This window comes from Enhydra lutris, unplaced genomic scaffold (assembly GCF_002288905.1).
Source record: "Enhydra lutris kenyoni isolate GAN:26980312 unplaced genomic scaffold, ASM228890v2 scaffoldscaffold18, whole genome shotgun sequence".
Lineage (NCBI taxonomy): Eukaryota > Metazoa > Chordata > Mammalia > Carnivora > Mustelidae > Enhydra > Enhydra lutris.
This window is the reverse complement of record NW_019154102.1, coordinates 6,812,467-6,824,895: the sequence shown is the minus strand read 5'-3', so window position 1 is coordinate 6,824,895 and position 12,429 is coordinate 6,812,467. Positions and strand designations below refer to the sequence as shown.

At 42.8% G+C, this 12,429-nt stretch overlaps 1 protein-coding gene across 2 annotated transcripts in view; it reads right to left on the bottom strand.

Moving 5' to 3' along the window:
• LOC111148192 (echinoderm microtubule associated protein like 6) overlaps nucleotides 1–7,770 on the bottom strand; it is a 272,095-nt gene extending 264,325 nt beyond the window's left edge. For both annotated transcript variants that reach the window (XM_022504656.1, XM_022504657.1), the window contains exon 1: nucleotides 7,574–7,770. In XM_022504656.1, the coding sequence (XP_022360364.1) occupies nucleotides 7,574–7,770 (197 nt within the window). The remainder of the gene's footprint in view (nucleotides 1–7,573) is intronic.
• Nucleotides 7,771–12,429: the final 4,659 nt, after the last annotated feature.

The following is a 12,429-nucleotide window of genomic DNA, read 5'->3' as shown; positions in this document are numbered from 1 at the left end:
AAAAAAAAAAAAAAAGACAGAACACAACGACTGTTGGCAAGGCTGCAGAGGAGATGGCACTCTCAGATATTGGTGGTAGGATTATACATTGCTTTGGAAAACAATTCAGCAGTACTTCAAAAAGTTAAACACAGTTACCATATGATTCAGCAAGTCCACTCCTAGGTATACCCTCAAGATACTAGAAAACACATGCCTACACAAAGGCTTTGGACATCTCTTCCACTATTCACAGGGACAAGCTCACCATCTCCTTAACTTGTTCCAATCAGTGCCTGCTTGGTTCTTTCTGGAACATTTAGAACAAAGGGCTAGGTACCATCTTAGTGAAAAAAAAATCTGTTAATTTAAGAATTTAGTAAATGTATAGACCATATATATTATTAAAAGTTTATTTAGTTATAGCAATCTCATCCGGGTTGAAAAAAAACACTGGTTCACTGAGCTCTGAAACATAGTAGTGAGGTCCCTAAAATCTTGCTGTGGCCTATGACCAAAATCATTAGCATTACTTGGGAGCTGGTTAGAAATGCACATTGTGAGGCCTCAAAGCAGACTTACTGACTTAGAAGCTAGATTTTAGCATGTGCTCAGGTGACTCCTAAGAACAATGATATGTGAGAATAAATATCTGCTCTCAAACACTTTAATTACACTTAAGACCAATCCACATATGACAGATTCGGGCTAAAACTACAAGAGAAGCCTGACTGTTGAAGATGTGTAGTTTGGTGGCTTAAGGATGGATTTCTATGTGATTTCAGGAAGAGAAAGTCCCAGAAGCAAAGCCAGCAAGTCAGCCTTCCCAGCAGCTTCCTTTTTTTGGTGGCAAGAATGTCACCTATATTGCCAAAGTGTTCATATCCAAATCCTTGTGGGTAGAAGAGGCCTTAGGACAGCTCTGCTTAGAAATGCGGCCATGGAACAGTTTTTCATTTACCACAGTATAACCTACATTCTGACTGACTGTTGGCTGTGGGGCCAATATCATTCTTTGTAAGAGAGTATATTCCAGTACCATGTTTTCAAACAATGACCCATTATATAGTAACCACTTTTTCTAAATAAAAACATGGTCATACAGGGATGCCTGGGTGGCTCAGTGGGTTAAAGCCTCTGCCTTCGGCTCAGGTCATAATCCCAGGGTTTTGGGATCGAGCCCCACATCGGGCTCTCTGCTCAGCGGGGAGTCTGCTTCTTCCTCTCTCTCTGCCTGCCTCTCTGCGTACTTGTGATCTCTGTCTGTCAAATAAATAAATAAAATCTTTAAAAAACACACACACACATGGTCATATATTCTGAATTAAAAACAAGAGACCCACAATATGATAAGAACAAGTTTATAACAATAATTGAATGGTATATTTGTGACTGTCTAGGGAAATCTAGAACATATGGTACCAAGACCCCCGAGGCATTAATGACCTCGATGAGAATTACAATGACCTTGGTTTTTCTCTGGGTATCTACACCAGAATTCTGGGCACACCAAATTCCTCCTCACCCTGGTGCTTTCACATGTAACCTCTCCCCTGCCATGCCAGCTTCACTTACCCTACCCCTTCTCATCCTTCAGGTCTCAGCTTATTAAATGCCATTTCCCTAGAGAGCTGCTCTGGAATCCTATGGCAGGTAGCTCCCACCAACCCAGTTCCTCTCTATGATCGTTCCTCTCTCAGTACTTTTTACAACCTGTGCCTTCTCATTCATTCATTGTTGGCCTCCACCAGAATAGAGGCAAGTGCTGCATTCCCTGCACTTGTATCTTCTAGAGAGCAAATGAGGTTTTGATGAATAAACAAGTAAAATGTTCTCAATTTAGGGAATAAATAAATCTTAATAAAAATCACCAAATAGGGATGCCTGGGTGACTCAGTCACTTAAGCATCTACCTGCCTTTGACTCAGGTCATGATCTCAGAGTCCTGAGATCAAGCCCCACATCTGGCTCCCTGCTCAGTGGGGAGCCTGCTTCTCCTTCTGCCTGCTGCAGCCTGTGCTTGTGCATCTCTATCTCTCCTCTCTCTCTTTCTGATGAATAAATAAAATCTTTTTTAAAAATCACCAGACTATAGTTTGTTAATAAGAATAACAATAATAAGATTATTTACAACAGATCATAAGCTTCATCAAAGCCTTTCACTTCATACTCTGCAAATGAAAAGGATCGAATGAATAGTCAATGGTACTACCAAGTAACTTTGCTTAAATCTCTTTTCTTCTCAGAGCCTTTTCCCTCTCAGAGTCACTCCAGAAGACTACTTTGCAGAGATGGGAGAGAGGGAAATGCAATGAGATTATATGTATGTATGTATGTATGTATTTGGTACAGAACAGGTACCAATATGAATTTGATTCTTTATAGTTACCCCCATGTTTCCCTTATTCAAACTGATTAAGGGACTGAAAAATATGAAATCACATTTCCAGGCCTTCATGTGAACCTGTTTACTCAATACTCTAGACCCAACCACAGCTGTTAGACCCCCTCTTCAAATTCAACAAGTTCAATGGTATTTGCAGCACCACATTATTTTAGCCATGTCACAAGTGAGACTTAATTTTTTAAAAATATCTCTAGTAGATCATTGTTTCTGATCATTGTTTCAAAGGTGGTAATGTTCCTGAGGTGAACTTGAACATGGTTCCACGTCCAGACTGAGTTCTAGCAATTGGCTTCAAATACTCATGATAAACTGATAAGCACCAGACTGATTACTGAGTTACAAGAAGCAAAAAGCTCACAAAGTTCTGGTTAGAAATAAGGCACAGTGGTAAGAACCACAGTGACTGAGAAAAATAAAGAGTTTGTAAAACAGTCAAGCAATAACCTTGGACTTCAGAATCAGACAGAGTTGGGTTCCAATTCCCAATCTATAGTCTTCTAAATAGTGACTATGGGCAAGATCTTTAGCCTCTCTATGTCCTGGTTTCCTCACCAGTAAACTGGGGCTAATAACAGTACCAATGTCATGAGGTTGTTAAAAGGATGGATGAGATAAATCTGTAGCACATTAAGTGCTACACTCAAGAAATGTTGGGTCTACACTCAAGAAATGTTGGCTCTGGTTATTAAATTTATTCTCATCCTCAAAGAGCTTATATACACTTATAAATGAAAATTTATATACACTTATAAATGAAAATATTCAGAATGAAAGTACTAAATGATACGTATTAAGTGAGCAGCGGTGGTCACAAAAGATGCAAAACTTTAGGAGTGCAAGGCACGCCTTCATCTAAGGATGGTATAAGGTCTCATGGGAGTGGTGAAGCTGAAGCAGATGGGGCCATGCAGGGCATAGAAACAAACAGGCCCCCTGCGGTGGGCACTCACTGTTTGCCAAACACTGTGGGGCACCTTGTATGTAATCTCCACAAGCTACAAGGCAGATACCTTTAAGTCTCCAATTTGTAGATGAGAAGCTGTTTTACTGATGATAGCTAAGGCTCACAGAGGTTTAATAATTTGCCCAAGTCGCCCAACTGGTGGCAGATCTGGTTTTCAAATCAGATCTGTCTCACAACCCACCACTGTGCCATTTGTTGGTAAGAAGGGTTGATGGGGAGATAAATCATTCCAGTACGAGGCAGGAAAGAACAGAGTAATCTTTTTATATGGCAAGTGGGAAACAAACAATTTATGCTTAAAAAAAAAAAAAAGGAAAATAAGGAAAGAAAAGTGGGTGAGGGCCAGAAGGAATGGAAAGCTAAGGAGTTTAAGCTTCAGCTGGTGGACTACAACAGTCTGTTTTGTTTATGGTGCAAGTGTGTGCTTTTAATGGAATACTACTAATATCACTACTACGAGAAGTTATTGAATACCAGCTCAGGCCCAGGCCCCCATCTAAACTATTGGCATATATTACTTCCAAAAGTTAAAATTTGCAGTTTAGGTATTAGTATCCCCATTTCACAAATAAACAAGGCCCTGAGTGGCCAAGCCGCTCATTCAGATGACTCCAATAAACAGCACAGTGGGGTTCATCACTGAGTGTGTGCAAGGTCAAAGTCAATACAAATTCCTTCCCCTGAAAGAGTACTGCAGAAAAACCTTCCTCACAATAGAGAGTGAAAAAATAAGAAAAAGGAAAATGGAGACAGGGAACTAGCCAGAAACAATATACCAATCCAGAGTAAGGAGATAAATGTCTTAAATGGAGTCACTGAAAATGGAAGGGAGGCGACGACAGAGAGCAAAATGTGTTCATGACCTTTTCTTTCATTTACTCCATTTGTGTCATGATCGGCTAATTGAAGTAGAAACCAGGTTAGTAAATATTCCAGTCTCCATTGCCAGCCTTGCCTTTAAGCCTGATTTGAGTCCTGCTGTTAGTCTGAGAGCAAACACTGCTTCTAGTATTTACCTGTCCTGTCACCATGCTATCAGGGCTAAAAATAGGCTTCATCCTCTAATTTGTTATCTGTATTGAAGGGTAATCATTCAAAAGAATAAAACTAAGCCTCCACATCCAATAAATTACATTGTGCTTCACATATCAACATTTTAAAAAACCTGACTTAAACACATAGTCTGTCAAATCAGGAAGACATATATGCTAAGCTCTAGTGAGCTCTGCCAAATCCTACATTATTATTAAAGTTCATTGTGATCTCAAAGATCACATGGTTTTATAAAATGGAGCATAGTATCAATATTTGTTGGGCTGCTTTCTAGTTAATATTCTGGGGAAAGTAGCACAATAAATAAAGCAGTAGGAAATATATGCACTATGAATATAGCTTTCAAGCTAAGGCAAAAGCTAACAGACAATTACTTACATTATCTCATTTGACAGAATCCAGAGTTAGAAGCTTGAATGATCATATAATATTTCCCAAAATCCAAAACATTTTTGCACTGAAACCTTAGCTATAGACCTCCTCATTCACTAGCTAACTGCAATATGTTAAAGGGAAAATCTGTATTGTAACGGAACATGAGTTGAAATTCATAAAGATAAAAGACCATAATTTTCCTGTCTATATCCACAGCTAATACATAAAGATTCCCAATAATTTACAATATTAATTTGAAATATTCAATATATTTATGGAAATAAAATAATGAAAGAAATGCCACTCAGCAGTCTCACTAAAGCTAAAAACAAATGTGCTCTGTGTCCTGCATTTATCAGAAAAAGAAATATGTGTAAGATAAGGCAAAATAACAGCATAAACAGTCTACTTTTACAATTCTTAATTACATAATGATCTGTGGTTTGTGTTTTTTAATCTGTTGGACTTAATTTTATTCCTATGTGCAAAGACATACATGGGTATTAAAGAACTCTGCTCACCTGTACATACTCAGACCTAACCAAATATCACAAAAAATTTAGCAGGAAACTCCAGTCTCTGAAGGTAGGTATACCACTACGCCACTATTCAGTGTAAAGATACAACCACCTTCATAATAGACTAGAAACTAAATTGTGTTTTCTTTATTTTCATCACTTGAGGCTTCCTGCAAACCAGTTATACAAATAGCTCATTCACCTTTTCTTCCAGCCTGAGTGTTTAACTAAGCCATATATCATCACAATCCCACTAGTCCAGCTGCCTGTCATCACAGCGGTTTACTGCAACTCCACCCTTTCCCCCCTTCAGTTTCAACAGTGCATTTCTTTTTCCTATTAGAGAAAAAAAATTAAGATTAGAAGTTTAAACCATCAAAGTAGTTCAGTGAACTGTCACAACAATATTATTTAACCCCAGGGAATTTTCTGTTTAATTGCCACTCTCTCTGTTCCCCCAAAGGACTATATCTTTAGATGGTGTAATGGAAAGCACTGCATTAAGAAAGAGCAAAAACATAATAGGTTTAAATTTTTAAACATCTAACCTTTTCACAAGTCACTTTTAATCATTTGCACCTGTGACTTTAATAATCAGCCTGGCAATTAGAAAAGCAAAATCTCCAGGACAGAAACAAGTGGGATGCCCCAATCACAACCCTCATTGTATCGGGGAGCGAAGAAAAAAGTAATTTTCTCATATATGACAGGAAGAAAGTTTTACATGTCAGCTCCACCCAATCTTGGGAATAGCAGAGCTCCTAATATTTAAAATCTTCAATTTCTAAAAGTCAAGGTTTTTTTGTTTTTGTTTTTCTTTTTTTAAAGATTTTATTTATTTATTTGACAGAAAGAGATCACAGGTAGGCAGAGAGAGAGAGAGGGAAGCAGGCTTCCTGCTGAGCAGAGAGCCTGATGCGGGACTTGATCCCAGGACCCTGAGATCATGACCTGAGCCGAAGGCAGCAGCTTAACCCACTGAGCCACCCAGGCGCCCTAAAAGTCAAGGTTTTAAAAAATATATATCTCACTGTATTTTCAAATATTAAGTTTACAGTTTGTAACAATTTTTCGACTGTAGGACTCGAAAAAAAAGGGGGGGGGACTGCAGAATAAGCAAAACACTAGAAGAGGGGAGCAAGACTTTTAAATCATTCTCCTCAAGGAGAAATCAAAACCGTTAACATTACACCATATAACCATTTATTTCATTATGAAAGGCAAACTTAGAACACAAGCGGTAATATTCTGAAATATGATAGAAGTTGTTCTACTTCAATGGACACATCAAGTTAGGAAGGCACAAATATGGTCTCTGTCAGTTGTTGTCTATCCTCACCAAGTCATTTGCCCTGTGGGTGAGGCTCCCATATGGAAATCTTCCTTAACTGCCGAAGGCTGAATAGCATCTGGACCACACCTTGTCTGGTCACATAAGCAGCTGACCAGAGCTGGAGGAAAATGCATCTGGTCCAGAGATGACAGGACAGGGCCAAGAATCAAAATATGCACCTCTACAGTTTAACAGAGAAGGCCCCTTAACATGGCTATTTATCCAATTGTGTTTTTCTAACCAGTCTTGGCCACCCACTGCCAGATGTTGGTCATTCCAGGGGCTGACTGGTAGGATTTTGTGGTCCAGCAGCTGCCAGCCTTTTACAACCTCAGTGATGTTGGGGAAGCATCCATTTAGTGTATAAATATGGTTTTTGGCATTAGAACACTGCCAAGTGAAATATTAGAGTAAAAACTCCCCACCCATTGCAGAAATTTTCCAGTTTCAAGCATCTGGGATGAAGATTCCAAATTACCTGTAGCGAAATTTTCTTCTAGATTTTTAAAATCATTTTTCTTGTTGAGGAACCTACTGAGGAGCCTGCCAAAGATGACACCCACTGTTCAGATTATTGGTCCTACATTTACCCAGTTAGGGCAAGAAGAAGTGTTTCATGGTTCCCCGGGATCCTTCCACTTGTAGCAGGAATGAACACCCAAAAAGCAGCAGGACACTCAAACTCCTTAGAGATTTAAAAGCCTTCCAGAGGAATAAAGAGGGAAGAGATCACTCCCTCCCCACCTGCCTGCACTCCCCACCTTTTTTCTGCCCTAGCCTTAGAATCAGCAGCCCTTTCTGTAATTCCATGGAGTTCCAGAGAGAATCCTTTACTCCAGAGGGCTCCAGATCTGACTCCAGGAAAGCCCGTTTGATCATCCTTCTCCTCACCCTTCCAGTCTCCACACCCAACCCTTCCCCACGACCCCAGGCCACCTCCTTACCTGATAATGTCGTCGTTGTGTCCCAAGAAGAATTTTTGGCTGTGCTCTCGGGTGTTGTAAACCACCCCGACCCCAGCCACAAAGTAGACCACCTCCTTGCCGGCGGTGTAGTACAGGTTGTTGCGGCACTGGTGACCCCGGTACCCGTACACCCACTCCAGCCGGAGCTGGCAGCTGGGAGCTGTCCGATCCGCCATGATAAGCCGACCCCACTCGCCCCCCGGCCCCCCCGCGCGCGGGTCCGCGGCCCCTGCGCGCCGGGTCTGTCCTCGCCAAGACTCGAGCTGCGGAGGACCTGCAAAGGTTCAGTGTGCAGCGCCGGGCGCTGATTTCCGCGGCGACGCACAGACACAGCCCAGTGCGCCCGCCGCCACCATCATCCGCCACCGCTGCCGCCGGAGACAACACGCCGGTGCGCGGCCGCCAGACCCCGCCGGGCGCCGGGGCTCCCTCTCCCCGGGCAAGGCGTCTTCGCGAGTGCCAGCACCCGCACGCGCGCTTCACTGCACCTGCGGGCTTCGGCCCCCAGGAGAGGTTCTTGGGGGGGTCACCCCGCCTTTTAGATCAGGCATCTGCATATCCAAACACCGATTACCCAGTTCGCTCACTGAAGTTTGCAGTGCGTGGGGGCTTCGCAGCAGGCAATGGGATTTATTCTGTGACAGCTTTGATTTGACAGAGAACCCGGGTAAGCTTTGCCATCACCATCGTTGGATCCGAAACTGACAGTCTATACCCAGGATGCAAGAGAGAGGAAGAAAGAAACAGATTTTTTGTATAAGTCACCAGACCAAGAAAATGATCCCCAAACTAAACCAAGTTTTTTGTTTGTTTTTGTCAACTGACCCCCTTGTTTCCCCCAGATCCATCTCCTTCCTTAATGATATTAAATATGCCCTAAATGCTTCTGGCGGTTGCTGATAACGATTTGAGAGAATACTTTCTGTTTCCCCATTAAGCCAGGGCGAATATGCAAAGGTCATTTTTTAGATGCTCCCAATTCAAAATTCATATCTTCCGTGAAACATCTCTTGGCCGGAAAAAAATAAAAATAAAAACATAAAGAACTTAGCATTTCTCACAAATCAGCAACTCCAACAGCAAGCGTCGTAGAAGATTTTTTTCTGAATTGGAGGAAACAAGACACTAGTGCAATTGGAGGCAGGAAATTGCTACCTACTAATGCTCCTAGCTCCTACTAATGCTCCTAGCTCCTACTAATGCTACTAAAGAAATTAATTAACAAGTGGTAAAAAATCGTGTACTCCTCTTCAGGAAGGTCTGATCTACCTACGGGAACCCCTGGGCTCAAGGGTTAGCCACCAGTCCGGCGGCGGGGGGGGGGGGTGCGGGGGTACGGGGACAGAGATGCCCCCTCATCCCACTCCGCAACGTGCGCACACACATCTCGGTCTTCGGCCGCCGCAGGTCCGAGGGATGCCAGCCCCCAGGGACAGCCAGACCCGCGCGCACTGCCTCTCTGTCGGTGTCCTGCACTCCTTCCTCCCACACCCGAGCCAGCCTCTTCCGCAGAGCAGCCCAGCTCTCTCTGCTTCTAACCTCTGCTCGGAGCGGGCACCGCCAGCACGTTCCGGATCTCGCACTGAGGAGCGAAATCCTTTGGCTGCCCTCCGTTCCCCGCCTCCCGCACCCGAAGATGGGCTTCGTCACTGGGGCGCCGCGGGAGACAGGTTCTTCCTTCAGCCTGGGCTCCGGGGGCGGGGCCACAGCACCGCTTGCGGGAACCGCGGCGGCGGGTTACTAGGCGAGATCACGGCGCTTGGAAACCGCGACGCCCTAGAGTCTAGGGCCGCCCCCTCTCTCTCCCCGCCCAAGTCTCCCCCCCTTCCCCGATGCATCCCGGGAATTGTAGTCCCTTCAATGCCGGCTGGGTCGGAAAGCGCGCGGAGCTGGACCACAAGTCCCAGAATTCGGCACGCCCAGTGGGGGCCGTGGAGAGACCGTTACCGGCGTCCGCGGTTGTTGCGGTTCTCCGGCTGTGCAGAGGAAGGCGCACCAAGGGCGACTGCTTGTCAGCGCCCTGCATTCCCTAAGTGACTGAGGCGGCGGGCCGGTGTGCGTGTGTATCTGTGAAGAGAAGTGGAGTTAGAGTAGAGACAATCTGTGTTGACCACCTCGAGAATTTCTTCTGCACCAGTCCCTGAAGGTTACTGTAGCTAGCTGACCAAAGCCCAAGTTTGTTTTCTACTTCAATTTTCCATTTTGGTCAGATGGATTCTAATCTGTTTGTTAACGAGTGCGGTGCTGCCACCTTTAAGAAAAATGCTGGGGGATGTGGTCTCACTCTGCTCTAAGAGCCAGCGCCTTCCCATGAGCTACCTCCCAAGTTACTTGAGGATAACCAGATTTTGGAAATGGGGAGGTGCTCACACCACAAACAACCAGCCTTGGCCTTCAAAGTCAGATGCCTGAGGCATTCCTCCTAAAACTGACCAAACTGAATTATGAATTCTGATGTAGTCCATTTTTTTCTTTTTTTTATTAACATATAATGTATTATTTGCCCCAGCGGTACAGGTCTGTGAATCATCAGGCTTACACATTTCATAGCACTCACCATAGCATATACCCTCCCCGATGTTCATAACGCAGCCACCCTCACCCTATCCCCCAACCCCCAGCAACCCTCAGTTTGTTTCCTAAGATTAAGAGTCTCTTATGGTTTGTTTCGCTCCCCACCCCATCTTGTTTCATTATTTTCCCTCCCTACCCGCTATGACCCCCCCCACCTGCCTCTGAAATTCCTCATATCAGAGATCATATGATAGTCTTTCTTTGATTGACTTATTTCGCTTAGCATGATACCTTCTAGTTCCAGCCATGTCGTTGCAAATTGAAGTAGCCCGTTTTCAAATTGGGACCACCGCTGACCTGTGGGAAGAGATTTCAAAATCTCAGTGACTGAAAGACTGTAAAAGGATGATACAAATGATATTGGGAGCATGTCCTTCCCTTTCTGAGATCTCAATGTAATTGTTTATTAGTTCTTCGACTACCTCAAGCTTTAATAAGCCTTCTAAGTGGCAGAAAAGTCTCAAGAAGAGTAGAAGTGCCAGGGTTTGGATGAGCAGTTGTTGTCTGCAGCAATGAAGAAAATGTGAGTTGGTTTCATTGTTGTGTTTAAGGGAACAGGAATCTACAAATATATCAGGTGGTACTGTGCAGATAACGGCACTACCAAACACAAAAGCAAATTCCTGAAAAAGATTTGAGACATAACCAAAAATATAAATGATCAGAAAGGCCATACGGAGGCACCTGGGTGGCTCAGTCATTAAGCGTCTGCCTTTGCCTCAGGTCATGATCCCAGGGTCCTGGGATCAAGCCCCGCATCGGGTTCCCTGCTCGGCGGGAAGCCTGCTTCTCCCTCTCCCACTCCCCCTGCTTGTGTTCTTGTGTTCCCTCTCTTGCTGTCTCTTTCTGTCAAATCTTTTAAAAAGAGAGAGAGAGAGAGAGAGAGAAGAAAGCCCATACCATGAAACAATGCCAATGAAGTGTATGGAGACAATAAATTTTATCTAGGAATTCAAAAGATGAAGAGTTTTCCAGTTATAATTCAGGAAAGACTTCATGGAGGAACAGGAAGTCAGGTAGAATTAAAGATAAATTGAAAGGACATTCTACATGGGTCTACGGAATAAGATAGATGTCGAAAAAAAAAAAAAAGATTTAGAGACACTGAATAGAATTGGTGCAAGAGAGAATTCATGTATGATGAAAAGGGGACATAGGCCTGAAAGGTTAGATTGTGGATGGAGCTGAACCTAGAAGTTTGCACTATATCCTTAAAATAATGGAGAGTTATTGAAATTTTTTTTCCTTGAGAAGGAGAATAAAACAGTAGTCTTCAGCAGAATAAGTTTCACCAGGCCTGCCATTACCAGGTCATTATCCCCAAGCAGAGCCATAAGCTCTGAGGGAATAAGCCAAAATACATGGAGCCTGAGATACACCATTGGCTGCATGGAATAGACTGTGGAACTGGACATTTTATAGGATCTCAAGAAAGAGCAAAGGCCTGTATTGTAGCAGAAGCTATACTGAATCCCAATAGATCTCACCCTTTCGAAAGCCTTACTCCACCCTTTTCTAATATCTATATCAGGCTATAGGAAAAGGGACAAAACAATGCACAGCCTCCAACCTATAGCTCTAAGATTATTTCATTCCTAGATAAAGTGAGGATGATGTCAAGATTTCGTACACAGTGTATCAGAACAATTTAGAAAGAACTGCCCCATCAAATAAGCAACAAAAGGGGACAGAGTCAAAGCAAACCAAAATCCTCAAAGAAAGTTACATTATGTGAAAAAGAATAATGAAGAACCCCATTTGGAAGAAAGTTTATGTCAAAGAAGCAGATTCTCTACCAAAGAAGAATTCAGTTACAATATGAATTCAAAATATCAAGAGCTGAAAGATGGATACCAAGAAGAAAATCCAAGCTGAAGAAATAATCCAGTGTAAATACAGTTTCAGATCTAATGAGTAGATTTGAAACAATAGGGGAAAAAAAGTCTGGAGATCAAATAACCAGTATGGAAACAACTCTGGAAATTATCACAAGAAATACAGAGGGAAAAGACAGGATATTAAAATAGATGATGCTTAAGAAAGCAAGCAAATCCAGCATACAGATCATTGGTATTCCTAAATTAGAGAAACCAACAAATGAAACAGAAGTACTCAGAAATAAATATATTAACCAAATCTGCAGATTAAAGGGGTACAGTGTATACCAGGAAAAAAAATGACATCGAATATAGTCTCCATAGAGGCATATCTTAACAAAATTATTTAAATTCAAGAATAAAACTTCAGATACCTGGGTGGCT